This window comes from Leptodactylus fuscus, chromosome 4 (genome assembly GCF_031893055.1).
Source record: "Leptodactylus fuscus isolate aLepFus1 chromosome 4, aLepFus1.hap2, whole genome shotgun sequence".
In the NCBI taxonomy this organism is placed as follows: Eukaryota; Metazoa; Chordata; class Amphibia; order Anura; family Leptodactylidae; genus Leptodactylus; species Leptodactylus fuscus.
In genome coordinates this window covers 85,943,677-85,963,206 of record NC_134268.1, presented here as the reverse complement: position 1 = coordinate 85,963,206, position 19,530 = coordinate 85,943,677, and the positions used below count along the sequence as shown (strand labels likewise).

At 43.1% G+C, this 19,530-nt stretch overlaps 1 protein-coding gene across 3 annotated transcripts in view; it reads right to left on the bottom strand.

The window, feature by feature from the left end:
* Positions 1–19,530, bottom strand: part of MYLK4 (myosin light chain kinase family member 4) — a 123,166-nt gene that overhangs the window by 43,466 nt on the left and 60,170 nt on the right. Inside the window, exon 1 of one of the 3 annotated variants that reach the window (XM_075270748.1) lies at positions 16,703–16,958. The exons of 1 other annotated variant lie outside the window; for it this stretch is intronic. In XM_075270748.1, coding sequence (XP_075126849.1) covers positions 16,703–16,840 — 138 coding nt within the window. In that variant the 5' untranslated portion in view covers positions 16,841–16,958. Of the gene's footprint in view, positions 1–2,611; positions 3,626–16,702; positions 16,959–19,530 lie in introns of those variants that run through there. One more of the 3 variants, XM_075270746.1, reaches the window with a different exon arrangement.

The following is a 19,530-nucleotide window of genomic DNA, read 5'->3' as shown; positions in this document are numbered from 1 at the left end:
ACTTTGTGTGTGAACAATTTGTTTACCCCCAATTAACTAACTTTTTATTCTATTATTACTAGGGCTCTGTTCACATAGGTATGGTGGCTTCCATTTATAACAGAGGCACTGAAGGTGGGCTTCGTCTATCTTACAATGGATTCCAATGGCCCCCTAACAGACTTCATGGGTTTATATTGGGATTTGTCAGGGATCTGTTGTGACTTCTATTGTTTAGATAGTAGGGACAGTGTTACATGCGCCTTTATTTTTGATATTCGTGTAATAGAATGATTGCTGGCAGAGGCAGTGTGAACATGGCATAAGTGAGAATTTAAAATACTTTAAAAGTTCCTAAATATCATTCTGTTGTCACATATTAGAGTAGGTTGACAGCATGTGTTTACACAGCCATGTGGAATCGTATCTTTAAATATCAGGTGGCGTGTTCGGTACAGCAACATATGTCGCCTTTTTCTGAATTTAAAAAGCATCTGCTAGAGATTTAAATAAAACAAACAGGGAATTAGTCAGCATTGCCTTGAAATGAAAGTAGAGAGTAGACTATACTGAACTGGCTACAGAAAATAACTTCTTCCATACTAAGTGAAAACTCGATCCCGGCTATGATTAGCAATTATCAGAACATCTATTAAATCGGATGCTGCCATTCCATTCTAATTATAGTAAGGTCCCATGTTCAACTGAAGATCAGTGGTCAGATTGTCATGCAAAGGAACAAGCAAGTGTGTAAATAATTGCTTAATGTAAATAGTGATTTAACAAGTTTCACTTGTGTTTTGATATTACAATTATTGCTAGGGTAACATTTTTATACTGATATTTATGTTAGAAATGGACCAAGCAAAGTACTTTTACTTTTAATTATTCTCAATAAAGGTTATAACTTATTTAGCTTGTCCCTCGCCTTCTTCCAACTATCTAGAAGTAATTTTGTGAAGATTTTTTACATGATGGAGCACAGTGTCACAAGGTAAAAATAAGTGGCTTGGCGAACAATACATTGAAATTTTGGGACCGTGACCAAGAACCTCCCCAGATTTGTATCCCATCAAGAACCTGTCCTCAATTCACAAAAAAGCAAGTGGACCAACAAAACCACAGAAAATGTGTTAAATTCCTAGTGCTGGTTAGGCAAGAATAGGATGCCATCAGTCAGGATTTGGCCCAGATGCCGATATCCAGCATGTCAGGGCGAATTGCAGAAGTTTTCAACACTGTAAATATTCAGGCTTTGTAGGTATAAAAACATCCGAAATGGATAAAACGGAACTTCAGTAACTATAGACACATCTGATACAAATAATTAAAAACACTGAAATGGGAAACTTTGAAAACCAAAATTTGTGTCAGTCTCAAATCTTTAGGCCAAGACTAAATTTTACAGAGGTATTTTGGTATCTCCATCCTTGGGATCAAAGGAGGGCCCAGTGGTCAGATCCCTCACAGATAACCCAGTGGTCAGATCCCTCACAGATCATCCAGTAGTCAGACCCCCACAGATCAGTAAGACCCTCTTTCCTGTGGGTATGGGGGGGTAACTTGTTGTGACTTGAATACCCTGGACTGTTTGATACTTTGTACACAATGAGGGAATGTATGAAGATCCACGGATGACACACTAATTTTGATCTAATCCTTGCCAGAGTCCATTGTGCCACCCTTATTAAAGGGGCTCTATCAGCAAAATCATGCTGATAGAGCCCCACATATGCGTGAATAGCCTTTAAAAAGGCTATTCAGGCACCACTAAAGTTATATTAAACTACCCCCCAGTTTTAAAATAATACCCTAAAAAAGAATGTGATCAACTTGGACTGCATGCGCCCAGGCCATTTTTTTTAGCAATGTCAGTTCACGAGCGCCGGAGGAAGATGGGACCCGAGGACATCGCAGGAAGAGGAGGCGTGGATGAAGAAGACGGCGGACCCTGAATGCCTGCCCACCATGCACGATGGGTAAGTTGATCACATTCTTTTTTAGGTTATTATTTTAAAACTGGGGGGTAGTTTAATATAACTTTAGCGGTGCCTGAATAGCCTTTTTAAAGGCTATTCATGCATATGTGGGGCTCTATCAGCATGATTTTGCTGATAGAGCCCCTTTAAGGGGATTCTAAATGGTAGTGCATCTGGAGCCTGAACTGAACATAGGACCTGAGTTTGTCCTGACCATCTTCAGCCAACCTTTGTTAAAAGTTTTTTTGCAGCAGAAAACTGTCAAAGTGTCAAAAGAGTGACATAATTGGCTTGCTACGTGTAAACCTATACTGGTCCCTATTCCAGTTTATTTTCTAGTTCCACAATCAAACATGGAAAGTGAACATGAAATGCAATAGTATATTCGATAGTACTCGCTCATCTCTAAATAGTAACTTCAAATCTATACTTTTATAACTATATTGCTATAACTATATTGCTATAAACATACGCTACTTAAACATACATCAAAAAGAATTCTATAGCAAGAATATTCTCCTGGTAACTTAAGCTACATTTAGTAACTATAAACATGGTGAATGCACGGTCATTATAAATTATAGTACAAAGAACTATACACCTATGTACTGAACTTACACAAAGGACGTGCAAATACTGTTGATCAATCTCACCTTATGATTCCTTTTTTTCAAACAATTGTCTCTATTCTTCTTGGTATCGATAAGTTTTATACAGTTTTTTCCCTTATTTCTATCATTATCTTTCTTTCCCTTTTTGCTTATATTATTGTCAGCTCTTGTGGGTTGAGTTGAACATTGACTTCTCTGTAAAAACTGGAACAATGTAGAGAGTTTAATCTGCTCCATTAGAAAATAGATAGCTTCTTGTGTGCCAAGTAATATCTTTTCCACTCCATCCAATCTTTTTGCTTGCACTTCTGAATATTTATTGATTGAAGAAAGGTAGCTGATCATTTCTAGAAAATGTTCTTTCATTTCTAAAAACATATCTTTAGCTTCGGATGTCTCACCTGTATGATGACCTTTTTCGGCTCTGAGGCTCTCTGTTTTGACTTCTTGAAGGTCTTTTTCAATGTCTACAATGTCCTGTGAGATATTTTCCAGTTTTTCAAAAACACTGTTGTTTCCAATCAATATAGCATCCATTTTATGGCTTAAAAAGTCCAGCTTTGCATCCATAATGTTTATGCTTGTTGGAGTCTTTGTGGCCAAAGAAGCCTGTGATGCTTTCTGCATATTGGTGGGCCCTTGATTCTGCATAGCTTTCGGATCATACTTTTTAGCCAGAGAGTTCACCAGTGAAGTCTTAGAAATCTTATTGGTTGTACTCATTATGAACGCTTACTCAGTGGAAAACTATATTCTGCTGAGATTTCAAAAGATGAGGCTGTAAGAAGTTCTCTGTATCCTCTGTGTAAATCACAGCTGTTTACTGACTTGTCTACACTTCAGACAAGTCTTCCTTTATGTTGTTCTTCCTTTAATATAAAAAACAAAAAAAACTTTGCAAGTCTTCAGTAGGTGATATCTTCTTCCTTTAGTGATGGTGAAAAACTTGACACGATATAAAAGAGTATAGAACAAGTGGTCCCCTATTCAGCCAGTTTGAGAATAATTAGAGAGACGACTGACAAATGTATGTCCTAAATGTAGTGAGTCCTCTGACGTCAGAAGTACGACAGGGAAGGGTCTCTGTTTTATCCTCAATGTAATTTGACAGTTGGGGCCTGCAGGACATTTGAGAAGCTTCATTTCGTACAGGGTCTCTGCAGCTCTGTTCTTGCATGTCAGATTTATGCTCGTTTCATGCAACTTGAGCTTAGTGCTCATACAATAAAAACCTCTGAACAGTGTCTAAAGTTGATGTAGATGAAAGATTTACAAGGAAAAAGAACACCTAATATATCAAATCAATTAGATGAATAAGCACCATGTATGCTGAAGGAAGTTGAGTTTCTTTCTAACTTTTGCAATTTTTAAAATACAACAATCACTTACGAAACAACAGTGAGAGTCAATTTTTTTTATCATGTGGCTGATATAAAATATCTATTTGTTTATTCAGTGTGTTTTTCCAGCTGTGTCTATTTATACAAATAGCTTGTGCCAGTTATGAAATTAATTAATTATGATCTAATTACTCACAACCTAAGTGTGACCACTGTAATATAAAGGGATCCTATCATTAAAACAACATTTTTTTCTCGATAACACATAGGAATAGCCTTAGGAAAAGGCTATTCTTCTCCTACCTTTAGATGTCTTCTCCTACATGTTAGTCAGAAAAAAAAAACATCTTAATGATAGGATCCCTTTAACTATTATACAATACTGTAAACCAATCCTTTATGCTGTACGTTCCTAGACAGTGTCAGAAATATTACAGTACAGTATTACAGAAGGTGTTGGATTTATATATACCGCAGATATGAAAAATGGGAACGAGATTAGAAATTATACCTGCAAGTGGTTAGAGGTTGTCAGAGGCATTCTTTTTAAATCCGTACAGGGGCTGCAAATGGGGCTGATTTATATATTGTTTTTATGTACTTACCTCTACTCCCAGCGGCAGCTGCTGTGTACAGGTTCCCCGATGACATCAGCAGTGACACCCTGGTTGTATCAATATTGACTGCTTCACAAACAGCATATGACTGACTGGTCTCAGCAGCCAAATGCCATTTGTAAAGAGGTTACAGCTGAGGAATCTGTTTAAAGTCATAAAAAGGCCAAGGGTCATGGTGGGCAACATAGGTTCAAAAGTCAAAGACAACCCAAGGTTTATAACAGGAGTCAGGCAGATCAGGATGAGCAGAAAAATATAGAGTCAGAAAACAGGCCATAGGTCAATATACAGGAAAACTGCCAGAATACTGGACAAAACAGAAGGTACTCTTTCAGGAACAAGCAAAACTGTGAACCTATATTGCTCAGGCATCAGGGACACAATAAAGCAACTTTAAAAAGGTTTTGGGTGGAAGGGATAGGCTGGGGAAGAATAACAGGTGCGCACACTGACCCATTTAGAGAGAGAGGGAGGGTACGCCCTCCTTATGGGAAGGTGCAGCAGCAGCATTAGCAGAAGGAAGTGCACTAACATAGTAATGTGAAGGAACGTGGACTGCACAGCAAGAAACAAAGGTAACCAGGCAAGCAGGGCAGGAGTAGGTTCACACAGCGAGGACCCAACAAAAGGGTTCATGATTGGAGACAGCTCCAATTACAGACCATTAACCCTACAGAATCTGAGTGGTTAGTTTTGCTTTAACTTTTTTGAAAGTCTATGGTAGGTTTCAACAATTATGCAGGGATTTTACTATCACCCTCATCCACAAGGCTCTCCATAATGCTGCACCTCCCTACATTTCCTCCCTCATCTCTGTCTACCGCCCAACCCGTGCTCTCCGCTCACTCAATGACCTAACACTTACATCCTCTATTATCAGAACCTCCCACGCTCGTATACAAGACTTCTCCCGAGCTGCACCACTTCTCTGGAATACTCTACCCCAGACAATCAGATTGACTCCTAATTTCTACAGTTTCAAACGCAAACTAAAGACACATCTTTTCAGACAGGCCTTCCGTACTATAATTAGAATCCTCAAAATTTAACCTTCCTCTGTCCCCGCTCCCACATTACCCCACATGATATGATGTCTTTTCAGGCTAACTTTATTTGTCCAAGCTCCATCCACATGTTACAGGACACCACTAGTGACGGCTCATAAAGTTTTGTTTGTGTAATGACAGTAACCTCTATTACAAAATTGTCTGACCACTGTATAAGCAATGCCACCCCTGCTACCTCTTGTGTCACCCCCCTCTACCTCATAGATTGTAAGCTCTTGTGAGCAGGGCCCTCAGTCCCATTGTGTGAAATGACGTTCTATGTTATGTATGTGTCTGTATTTGAACCCTACAAATTGTACAGTGCTGCGGAATATGTTGGCGCTATATAAATAAAATTTATTATTATTATTATTATTATTATTGTTATTATAGACTGCAGTATATTAGTAGTGTAGTCCAGTCTATTTTAGCCATTGTAAATTATACAGGTACAATTCCTCAGACCTCTTTATAATGTCTTAAATAATATGTCGATGGTTAAAGTATCCATACATGCTTGCCAGCTGACTTCCTAGAAGGAATCCAACACTCCAAACAGACAGATATATTGGATCAGGAGGCCAGCATCCTGTTCTATGTAAATCAGTACACTGTATGCTACATGAAAGCATAGAATGCAAACCTATACATTATAGTGTAACTAATACATAAGGTAGATGCTATACAAGTAGTTATAATGGGAATGACATTATATAAAAGTAAAATTCCCCTAACTACTGGAACTATTTGTAATGTGTTCATATGCAACAGAAAACAAATGGTGTCCCTGAAGTCATATGTTACTTTTTCCATTTGCTCTCCTTATGCTGTCTGTAATGCCAGGTTCACACTAAAATTTGGTCTTACACTGTTTGAGTCTGCTTGTGGATAGGAAAAACGGAATGCTAACGTGCCTAAAAAGTAGTTACCCAAGGAAACCTGCTGACCCCAAAGACACAGGAAAATAGCCAACAGACATTCGCAGGCGGTGCTTTTGGATGAAGACGCGATGGAAGCGCGAGAGAAGAGGTGGTCCGGAGAAGAAGACAGAGGCATCACTGGAGAGTTTTCAGACAGTACCATGGATGCCTCCAGATGATAATTTTCAGGAACAGTGGCGCGGCTCAGAACAATTGCGCGTGCTAAATTACGCGCGTTATACGCCCGTAACGACCCATTGAAATGAAAGAGATCAGTTTTGAGTGCTCACATTCTGACGCGTGTATACGTACCAGAATGTGCGCCTGTAAACTCCGTGTGAACTGGCCCTTAGAGTGTGAGCACTCAAAACAGATGCCATTCATTTCAATGTGTGCTGGCTCACGTGCGCTACACATTGAAATCAATGGGAGGTTTTTTAACCCATTGATTTCAATGTGTAGCGCACGTGAGCTGGCATCTGAAATTGAAATGAATGGCATCTGCTTTGAGTGCTCACACTCTGACACGTGTATACGTGTATGAATGCACGGCGCGTTACTCCATGGGTATGGAGCCTTAATAAAATAAGACCTTGGTGCTTTAGTGGGCCCGAAGACCCTTCTCCCACATGGGAAGGAAGTAGTACTTTTTACATTTAATCCTGTAAGGATGCAGGGTAGTTTATATGTTAATGCTCGGCGACTTTATTCATATTTTCCTTCCCTATCTTCCAAAATTCATAACTTATTTATTAAGCTTGTGACATAGCTAATTCAGGGCGTATTCTTTGTGTGACGATTTGTACTTTCATTTGGCACTATTTTGGGATGCATAAAATGGTTTGATTAGCTTTTATTAAATTTTGGGGGGTCCATGTGAAAGAAACGATATCTATGGGTGTCTATGATACCCACTATCCAAATTTTTTGCATTTTGTTTTTACGGTGTTTACGCTGCATATAAAATGGTTAAAACTATGAACTTTATTCAGATTGTCTAAAAACCACATACATATTAATAACCAAATCTACAAACCACAATTGTCAATCCCCCACTATTTTCTCTTTGGATTGAGAGGGTTAACTGTCATTTATATGCCCTTGCAAACATGCAAGATGCTGATAGGGAGTAGTGATAAAGACTCTCAATCAACGACTCAACGTTATTTCAATGGAGTGTATATAGGATTGGAAGGAACTAATCCTTATAGCCAGTGACTAAAGTATCAGCCAAAAATCCACACACTGATACCATGCCTCTATTGCATATGCAGATATGAACCCCAATTTCTCCCAGTCAGTATATCAATCTCTTAATTAGAGCACAAGCCTCGGGAGTATTGATGTTTTTGAACTCAAGTATTGGGAGATTTAGTAAGTCAAGGCTACCCCACAGGTGTCCATTTGCGTAATTAATGTCAGAGTGCACATATATAACAGAGTGCACATACATAACAGAGTGTACATATATAACAGAGTGCACATATATAACACACTGAGAGCATATATCCAGTGTAAAGTTTACTATTTCATCACAACACTGGTGTACACTCCATTGTACAATATCAATATTCAATATATATAGGGTCAGAGAAAGACATTAAATGTTCATCTACATGAATCTCCTATATGCATAGTTATTGGTTCGCAGATTCCTATTTCCAGCGTAGGCATTTATATTCCAGAACCAAGCGCCTGCCTCTGCTAGCCAATCCTATATTAATATTTCTCTCTACGCATTTCCCCACACGCTATCTATGGCACATGGTTCATCAGGAGAGTATTTCTGTAAAATATGCAGATATGAACCCCAAAATAATAAAGGTTGCAGTCAAAACTGCATTTCTCGGCGCCCTGGTGGCGGACACCGATACTTATGATGTTAAAATGGCATGGCAACTTTGTCAAGCAGGTCATTACGATTAGAGATGAGCAAACACTGTTCGGATCAGCCGATCCAAACAGCACGCACCCATAGAAATGAATGGAAGCACCTGTGATGCTGACTTTGCTGGCGGCCGGCCAGCGTCACGGGTGCTTCCATTCATTTCTATGGGTGCGTGCTGTTCGGATCGGCTGATCCGAACAGTGTTCGCTCATCTCTAATTACGATACATTCATACCATATTATAAATATATATATATATATATATATATATATATATTTATATATATATTTTTACTGCTTTGATGACAGAGATATGGAAAGGAAGAAATTGGTTTTCATATTAATTAAATCTCTCCGTATTAAAGCTACAGGTTATATGTCAATTTTGGAATAGTGAGCTCATTACAATTAACAATTTTTCCTTTACATAAGACTGTGACTAAGATGCAATAACATCTTGATTCTGCTATTAGGTACATACGCTGATGGAAGATCACAGGTCAACAACATACATCACATTTTCACATCTCCATTTACTTGACTGTTACTCCAGCACACACCTGCTGCCTCCCTGACAATCTCAGTATGTTTTCCATGATGCATAGATCATTTCATCATTTAATTCTTTATTTATCTAGATATAGTTACGAAGCTAGCAGCCTTAGTGCACTGGCACATACATTATTTAGAGAGGAGTTTTCATTCCCCATTAGAAATGAGGGAACACTATTCGAAACTCCCGTTTCGAATAGCACGCACCCATAGGAATGAATGGACGCAGTGGCATGCAGGGTTCCTCTGTCCGCTTGAGAAGTTGGACATCTTCTCTTGCGGACAGGGAAGGACGGGCACGGAGTGCAAAAGAACGCACCCGATGCCCATTCAAGTGAATGACAGGTGTCACGGACACATCTAGTGTCCGCTCCTAGTGTCCGTGACAGATTTTGAGCGGACACTAGGAGCGGACACTACATGTCGGACACCGACGGTAGTGTAAACGCCCCCTAACATTGTTTTTTTATGTTTGTATCCTGCCCTAGGTCTCTGATCATTATATTTTCGGGTCTGAAAAGACCCCCAGAGTATAATAAGTGTTCATGAGTGGTCCACAATGGGGCATAATAGTATGTGCTGGGTCCACTATAGGGCATAATAGTGTTTGCAGGAGCCACTATGGGCATAATAGTGTGTGTAGAAATGCGGTTTATGTGGGGGGGAGGGTCATTTGGGGTCGGGCTCAGGGGCTCAAGTCAATGTTCACCTTGGGGCCCATCTATTCCTAGTTACGCCACTGGTCAACCTAGATGTATGACAACTGAACTATCAATGAGTTCATCAATGAACATTTATTTCCTGCTGTGTGAAATAAAATATAAATGCTGCTGTTACGGAAATGTATTTTTGACATGAGAAAAGAGTTATGTGTTTGATGAATACATTTTCCCCCTACGCCCAACAGCAGCACAACTGGGGTATTCCTGCCCCTATGAGCTGTTAGGACAGGTGGAATTTTTAATTACCTAACAGCTTTTGACCTCTATAAGAGGCCGGAAGACCTGCTCCTCCCTTGTGTTTTTTTCTGTCCTGTGGGACAGGACAGGTGGTCAGGGGGGGAGCAGATGTTCTGACCTCCTATAGGGGTCCACTACTCTCCCCCACCGGTACCTGACAGCAGAAGATCTTTTTCTGGACATCCTCTTTTTTCAGCAGAGGTCCCCTTCTCCCGGCGGGGACCCTGCTGGCTCGTGCACGCTCCTGTCCGTCTGGGGCGCCGGGTCGGGGCTTTCCCCTAGGAACGCTAGACCTAGGAACCTTTCTCAGGTTCCTCCGGTCCGCCGTCTAACAGGGTCCGCCGCACATGTGCAGTGCGCGGGTCTCGCGGCGGACGGGAAGAGAACAACCCCTAGACACGAGCATTGCACGGTAGTTCGGGAGGGGGGTCCCCCGGTCCTGGGGACCATACCTGGGTCAGATCCCCCTCCCCCTGTCTTCTCCCCTCCCCTTTTTTTCATGAGATTCTGGCTCCGTTGTAGCCCCTACCCCTTGGGCGGGGCTCCGGGCAAAACCCCGCCCCCTGGCCTATTTAAGTCCCCTTAGAGCTTCAGTTAGTGCTTGTCGCTCCGGTTGCAAGCACATCAGTTGGTGAAGCTCCCTGGTCAATTTCTGTGCTGGAGAACTGTCTTCATTGACTAAGGTTTGGTGGACATGGCCGGGGGGGGGGGGGGGAGGGAGGTTGGAGAGTTGCATCTCTGAGTGCAGTAAGTAGTTAGTGTATCCTTTTTCTTCCTCCTCAGAATGTCTTCTTCTTCCTCCACTGTTCCGCCTAGAAGGAAGGCTACTTCCAAAAGGAAGCATCTGGCGTGCGCTTCTTGTAGAGTGCCGCTGCCTGATGACTCCCAATATCGCTTCTGTCAGGGGTGCAGGGCCCCCTCTGTTGAAACAACTCCCATGCGAGAGATGGTGTCCTGGGTGAAGGGGTACGTCCAGGACTCCATGAAAAGAATGGAAGCCGTCTCCCTGGCCAAGAGGCCATGGCTGGATTGCGAATTGTCCCTGCCGCCTCTGGAAAAGCTGCGCCTCAGGGATGTGGAGTCGTCTTCTAGTACGGAGGAGGAGAAGGAGATTTTTCCCCTGGACAAAATGTCCAGAGTATTCAAGACCCTAAGAATCAGAGACCGGGAAGGCGGGGAAGGCTCTAGCCGTAGGTCTCGTACCTTCAGGCCCTCTTCGGAGATGCTCCGCCTGATGGAGGGCGAATGGAGGCACCCGGAGAGATCCTTTGCACCATCCACACGCTTCAAGGCACTTTTTCCCGTCTCTGAGAGTCAACTAAAGGCGTGGGGTCCTCCGCCAAAGGTGGACGTCGCCGTGGCCAAGTTATCAAGGCGCTCCATCCTTCCATCAGAGGACGGCTCGGGCCTCAGGGACCCCATGGATCGCCGAGTCGATGGATCTTTGAGGCGTGTATATTCGTCCGCCTCTGCCCAGGCCTCTTTGGGCATGGTCGCGAATGAGGTAGCAACTGGCTTACGCGCAGAACTGTCATCCCTGGCCAAGGACATCGATTCCGGCGTGGATCGTGATGATCTCCTCGCGGCAGTGTCCGACATCACGCTGTTGGTGGATCACTTGACAGAAGCTACCCATTTTCAGACCCGTCTGGCGGTTAGATCCATGGCACTGGCTACTGTGGCTCGCCGACCCCTATGGCCCTGGAAGGCTGACCTTACTTCCAAAAATAGCCTCTGTGGTCTCCCCTTTGAGCCCGGACGGCTGTTCGGAAGGGAGCTCGACCACATCATGGAAGGCTGGGCCGACTCTAAGAGCAAGAACCTGCCACAGCCCCTTGAAGGTCGGAGTACCTCCTTTCGAGGAAGAGGCACTCGAAGAGGCACCAGAGGCCAGCGGCGATCCGGGAAAGGAAGAGGTCGGGGCTCATCTCGTGGCCGTAAGAATGCCCCCTTCTAATTCCCTCTCAGTACATCCCCCCTTCCTACTCCCCCCCCCCTCCCCTGGGGTGGGCGGTCGTCTTTCCCACTATGTGGAGGCCTGGCGGCAGAATATTCGGGACCCCTGGGTCATCCAGATGACCCAGGAAGGTTATAAAATTAATTTTGTTTCCCAGCCGCCAGAGAAGATGGTAAGAACCCGCCCTCTTCAGGGCCCCAAACAACTTCATCTGGAGAGATTGATTCAGGAGTACGTGGACAAGGCCACACTAGAGATGGTTCCTCGCGCAGAACAAGGCACAGGCGTCTACTCTCCAGTCTTCTTGGTCCCCAAGCCATCAGGCGAGTGGCGTATGATCATCGATCTCAGGTATCTGAATCACTTCATCCGCAGGCTGCGGTTTCGCATGGAAACCATAAGGTCAGTACTACCTTTCATGCACCCTGGAGATCACTTCGTCACTCTGGACCTGAAGGACGCCTACCTCCACGTACCCATCTTTCTGGCACACCGAAAGTTCCTAAGGATTGCCGTAGACATACAGGGGAAAGAGGCGCACTTCCAGTTCGCAGCCCTCCCGTTCGGCATATCCTCCGCCCCCCACACCTTCACAAAGGTCATAGCTCCGGTCGCTGCCGCCCTGCGCCTTCAAGGCATATTCATAGTCCCGTACCTGGACGACTGGCTTCTGAAGGCTCATTCAAAGGAGGTTCTTACCACGCAGGTGCAGGCCGTCGTAGCTCTACTAGACAAGCTGGGGTGGCTGGTAAACTGGCAGAAGTCAGTGATGGTGCCATCAACACGAGTTCAGTTCCTGGGACTTATTCTAGACTCTCTCAACATGACGGTCTCTCTACCCTCTCCTCGCAAAAGGAAAATTGCTCGGGCGGCACATCATTTGTCTTCCACACGGAAGGTCACCATCAGGACGGCGATGAAGGTCCTCGGATTGATGTCCGCTGCCCTAGATGCAGTTCCTTGGGCCCTATGGCATATGCGCCCTCTACAGAACGAGATCTTGAGAGTCTGGAATCACAGTCCTTCAGGTTTACAGAAGCCAATCCAGTTAACCATCAGCACCCGGCAAACCTTGCCCTGGTGGACCCATCTGCGAGATGGGAAGTCCTCGGTCCAGCCCGCCTGGACCCTGTTGACTACAGATGCCTCCCTCACAGGCTGGGGAGCTCATCTGGGGGAGACCCCGGTTCAAGGTACATGGAATCAGCGGGAGAGGACGCACTCATCCAACTGGCGCGAGCTTACCGCAGTTCATCGAGCCCTTCTGTCATTTGCACCACTTCTACGAGAGAAAGCGGTCAAAGTAAGATCAGACAATCTGACGACAGTCCACTATATCAACAAGCAGGGAGGAACCAGGTCCCCCTCGCTCATGCAAGTCACCAACCTGATCTTCTCCTGGGCAGAACGAAACCTCTCCCAGCTGGCCGCGGTACATATCCAGGGCCGCCTGAACATCCTAGCGGATCAACTCAGTAGAGGCCGGCCGACCGCAGGCGAATGGTCCCTGAACCAGGACATCTTCCACTACCTGACCAGGAGGTGGGGTCTCCCCGAGGTGGATCTGATGGCCACCCAACACAATGCCAAAGTAGAAAGGTTTTGCTCCCTGTACCGGGAAGACAACCCTTTGGCTGTGGATGCCCTGTCAATACCATGGAGGTTCGAACTGGCATACGTGTTCCCTCCCATCCCGATGATACCAAAGGTATTGGCGAAACTCAGGCAGGACCAGACTTCGGCAATAGTGATCATGCCGTTCTGGCCAAAAAGGGCATGGTTCACTGACCTTATCCTTATGAGTCGGGGGAACTACTGGAGGCTTCCACCAGTCAGGAACCTGGTGTCACTGAACAGTCGGCCGTGCCTGGGCCTAGACAAATTCAACCTCACTGCCTGGAGGCTAACCGCGCCATACGCGCAGACAGAGGATTGTCCCAGGGAGTGCTAAGTACCTTAGCCCATTCAAGAGCAGAGGCAACCAATCAGAGCTACCAAAGGATCGCCCGGATATTCCAAGATTGGTGTACAGGCTGCCACCGCGATCCAGACAGAGATGCAGTCCTAGAGTTCTTACAGAACGGCTTGGAGAGAGGACTAGTACCTGCCACCCTCAAAGTTCAAGTGTCAGCTCTATCTGCTCTCCTGGAGACACGGTTATCACAAGATCCTCTTGTCAAACAGTTCCTTAGGGGGGCTGCCAGGCTCCGCCCCCAGGTACGGCCCCCTGTCCCCAGGTGGGACCTGGCCGCGGTTCTACAAGGGCTATGTGCGCCCCCCTTCGAACCATTATCTGAAGTGGACTGGAAGTACCTGTCATTTAAAGTGACCTTTCTGTTGGCAATAACCTCCGCCAAGAGGGTTGGCGAATTGCAGGCTCTAGCAGCCTCCGAACCTTTCATAACTTTCTTTCCTGACAGAGTACAGCTAAGGTTCGTCCCAGGATTCTTGCCGAAGGTACCCACACTTCAGAACACCAATCAAGTGATCACCCTACCGGGGTTCTTTCCCTCCCCTGCCACTGAGCAGGAGGAGAAGCTACACACACTGGATCTGGAGCCCATGCCACCCGATCAGTGGCGACATCATGGGCAGAGACACGGTTCCTCTCTCTAGAGCAGATATGTGCTGCAGCCTCTTGGAGCTCACAGCTGACTTTTGCCAAACACTACAGATTGGACTGGCGTACGGCCGATGCTACAGCATTTGGGCACTCCGTCTTGGCATCAGCCTGCCAGGAGGTCCCGCCCTAGGGGAGATAATACTTGCTAAATCCCCAGTTGTGCTGCTGTTGGGCGTAGGGGGAAAGAAAGATTATGAATGATAATCTGTTTTCCCTTAGCCCAAACAGCAGCACAAGGCTCCCTCCCTAAGAGGTGCTATTGTACAGATTTTGTGTATGTGTGTAGCTCTTGGCATAGATTGCTCTGTATATCATACTTGTTACTAACACAAGGGAGGAGCAGGTCTTCCGGCCTCTTATAGAGGTCAAAAGCTGTTAGGTAATTAAAAATTCCACCTGTCCTAACAGCTCATAGGGGCAAGAATACCCCAGTTGTGCTGCTGTTTGGGCTAAGGGAAAACAGATTATCATTCATAATCTTTCTTTCACAAAAAATGCTTGGGTTCCAGTGTGACTTTAATTGAGCAATACGTAGTTGCATAACTTTGATGTAAAGAAAGTCATACAACTGGGAATGATACATCTTGTACCTAAGGCACCACGTAGCAAAACACAGCTAAAAAATATGCTGCAGACAAAATGCATCAAAAACGCATTGCTTTTTTTCTAGTGTTTTTCATTCAGCTTTTGCTTTGTTTTTCCTCGGTGTTTTCTCTTTCCCTATTAAATATATAAGGAAACCGCTTGTCCGGTTAACACCTTTTCAAAAACATACCTTGTCCGCAGCTTTTATTTCCCTGTAATATGTGGATGGGATTAAATGAAATCTCAATAACTTTTCTGTTACTGTAAAATGTAAGTTTTCTTCTCTGCTGTGCTTTTGCAGTGGCCTTAGCTAAAGTCACCTTGTAGTCCAAGGCTTGTGAATGAGTACAAGGTTATGTATCTATTTATTTATTTTATTTATTTATGTTATATGAATTATATTACTATTATTTGGTTCTGTTTTTATACAAATATTTACATTTTTGCATATTTAGTATCTGAGACGTACGACCATTGTGTCTGATATGCTACCCAGCAGTCAGCAACCTTCGCCACTCCCGCTGCTGTGAAACTACAAATCCCAAAATGCTCCATTCACTTCCATGGCAGTTCCAAGAACAGCAGAGCAACTATGCATGCTGGGAGTTGTAGTTTTACAACAACTGGAGTGCCGAAGGTTATCTATCCCTGTAATACATCATAGCATTCAATTAGAATTATTCACTACTATGCATGCAGACATGTTATAAACTGGTATTATCGTGCATTAGTATTTTGGTTTATTTTTTGTGTTTGACATAGTTCCTTCTACGTCTTCTCTTTTCAGTTGAGGTTGGTTATATTTTATATCCTTCTCTATTGAGTTGTCTTGGTTTTGTTACATTTGTGTGCATTATTTTCTTTATATATGTATTTAAATAAATAGCAATTGTTATTTTATTCTTGGTATATACTGATATATACTGTTTTTTGTTTTTGTACTACGTTCACGCAGGGAACTTTTTTTTCATGTTTTGCGTCAGGGTATTTATAGTTTTATGTATAGAACATTTTATCATCAAGTACATAGTCTGGGTAAAGTAATAAAAACTCTCTATGTGTTTAGATAGAAGGATAAACATGAAAAATATTAACATTTAAACGGTGAAATAAAAACTCAATACAGACATCTATGACTCAGCATAAAACAAACTAAACATTTCCAATGCACAGTATTTTGAGGACCAATCTCTATCAAGGTATATATGCTTGTTTACATATAAATAGCAAGTTTATGGGTATCCTGCTTTCACTGTAGTGTATATACACAATCTACTACTGTATGTGTCACCTGACATGTCAAAACATATAATACCACCTATGATTCCCCATTAGCTGCCACAAGCATACATACATAAAACACAAATATACATTAGGCTAATAATTCAATGCTTATTACACAAATCTTGCAAACTATAGTTCATTTAAAAAATTCTTGTTATTTGTTAATATGATTTGATATGGCCTGATGTACTAGAAATTCAGAAAAACAGAGGCGATAAAAAGAAATTAAGTAAATTGCAATGTGAAATGTATAGCCTAATATTATAAGTTAATCAACACAATAGTATAACGTATACAATATTTATGTAGACGATACTGTGTTTAATGACAACACCATTGTACTATAAAGATTGTTGGGCTACCTGTGTATTGTCGGGCTCAGCTGTCCTCTTGTCTCTCTTGATATGCAGAACATTCCACAATAGTTGCCAGAGTAATGATGCTAAAATACACAGGTTATCTGCAATCCACAGAAATCTACCCCTAAAAGGCACGTCCATACTTGCAGTTTTTCATATATTTTACAGTTTTCTATACTCTACTCTCTATTCAAGCTGAAAGAAAACTAAGCTCCAGAAGGAGGCATGGTAACGCACAGGTTGTATCCAGTATCAGGGATCAACAGATTCAATGTACCTAAAATGGTATAATATGACAAGTAGATGACAAGTACGAAGCAGATGCTAGGGTAAGGAGTAGACTTCAGTGAGGCAATGCTTGACAGATATTTACTGTGATACTCTAGCACTTGTCGACTATGCAGGAACGCCAAGCACCATCAGCAGTAGCAGAATGTATTATGCACATGATCCCAATCAACAGGACAGGCTTATTCCTTTTCTCCTTCCCAATGGAAAAGTTGGAGGGCGAACTTTAGTGGAGTAGTAAATCTTAGAAGCTGAAGCTGCATTCTGAAGGGAGGAAATGTTTATGGAGATGTACCATTAACAAGAAATGGTTTTCATATTCTCCATTAAGTTATGAAAATCAGGACAGCTTGCCAAGTGTCATTTGTATTTGTGTATTTTTCCTGATTATATCTAAGTATGTAAGCAAAGTACACTGTGAAAATGTGACTACTAGAGATGAGCGAACAGTGTTCTATCGAACTCATGTTCGATCGGATATTAGGCTGTTCGGCATGTTCGAATCGAATCGAACACCGCGTGGTAAAGTGCGCCATTACTCGATTCCCCTCCCACCTTCCCTGGCGCCTTTTTTGCTCCAATAACAGCGCAGGGTAGGTGGGACAGGAACTACGACACCGGTGACGTTGAGAAAAGTAGGCAAAACCCATTGGCTGCCGAAAACATGTGACCTCTAATTTAAAAGAACAGCGCCGCCCAGGTTCGCGTCATTCTGAGCTTGCAATTCACCGAGGACGGAGGTTTCCGTCCAGCTAGCTAGGGCTTAGATTCTGGGTAGGCAGGGACAGGCTAGGATAGGAAGGAGAAGACAACCACAACAGCTCTTGTAAGAGCTAAATTCCAGGGAGAAGCTTGTCAGTGTAACGTGGCACTGACGGGCTCAATCGCCGCAACCCAGCTTTCCCAGGATCCTGAATGGAATACACTGTCAGTGTATTCCCGTATACCCGATATATACCCCGATACCCGTTCCAACGGTGTGCCCCCCCACCTTCACCCCAGAAATACCCTGCAAGTCCCCTAGCAATAGAATTGGGGCTATATACACCCACAATTTTTACTACTGGTATACAGTGCCATTGTCTGACTGGGAATTCAAAGAATATATTGGGAATACAAATACCCTCATTTCTTGCTACTGCCATATAGTGCCAGTTTCTGACTGGTAATTCAAAGAATATATTGTGGTTACGTGCACCCACAATTTTTACTACTGGTATACAGTGCCATTGTCTGACTGGGAATTCAAAGAATATATTGGGAATACAAATACCCTCATTTCTTGCTACTGCCATATAGTGCCAGTGTCTGACTGGGAATTCAAAGAATATATTGGGGTTACGTGCACCCACAATTTTTACTACTGGTATACAGTGCCATTGTCTGACTGGGAATTCAAAGAATATATTGGGGTTATAAATACCCTCATTTCTTGCTACTGCCATATAGTGCCAGTGTCTGACTGGGAATTCAAAGAATATATTGGGGTTACGTGCACCCACAATTTTTACTACTGGTATACAGTGCCATTGTCTGACTGGAAATTCAAAGAATATATTGGGAATACAAATACCCTCATTTCTTGCTACTGCCATATAGTGCCAGTGTCTGACTGGGAATTCAAAGAAAATATTGGGGTTACGTGCACCCACAATTTTTACTACTGGTATACAGTGCCATTGTCTGACTGGGAATTCAAAGAATATATTGGGAATACAAATACCCTCATTTCTTGCTACTGCCATATAGTGCCAGTGTCTGACTGGGAATTCAAAGAATATATTGGGGTTACGTGCACCCACAATTTTTACTACTGGTATACAGTGCCATTGTCTGACTGGGAATTCAAAGAATATATTGGGAATACAAATACCCTCATTTCTTGCTACTGCCATATAGTGCCAGTGTCTGACTGGGAATTCAAAGAATATATTGGGGTTACGTGCACCCACAATTTTTACTACTGGTATACAGTGCCATTGTCTGACTGGGAATTCAAAGAATATATTGGGAATACAAATACCCTCATTTCTTGCTACTGCCATATAGTGCCAGTGTCTGACTGGGAATTCAAAGAATATATTGGGGTTACGTGCACCCACAATTTTTACTACTGGTATACAGTGCCATTGTCTGACTGGGAATTCAAAGAATATATTGGGAATACAAATACCCTCATTTCTTGCTACTGCCATATAGTGCCAGTTTCTGACTGGTAATTCAAAGAATATATTGGGGTTACGTGCACCCACAATTTTTACTACTGGTATACAGTGCCATTGTCTGACTGGGAATTCAAAGAATATATTGGGGTTATAAATACCCTCATTTCTTGCTACTGCCATATAGTGCCAGTGTCTGACTGGTAATTCAAAGAATATATTGGGGTTACGTGCACCCACAATTTTTACTACTGGTATACAGTGCCATTGTCTGACTGGGAATTCAAAGAATATATTGGGAATACAAATACCCTCATTTCTTGCTACTGCCATATAGTGCCAGTGTCTGACTGGGAATTCAAAGAATATATTGGGGTTACG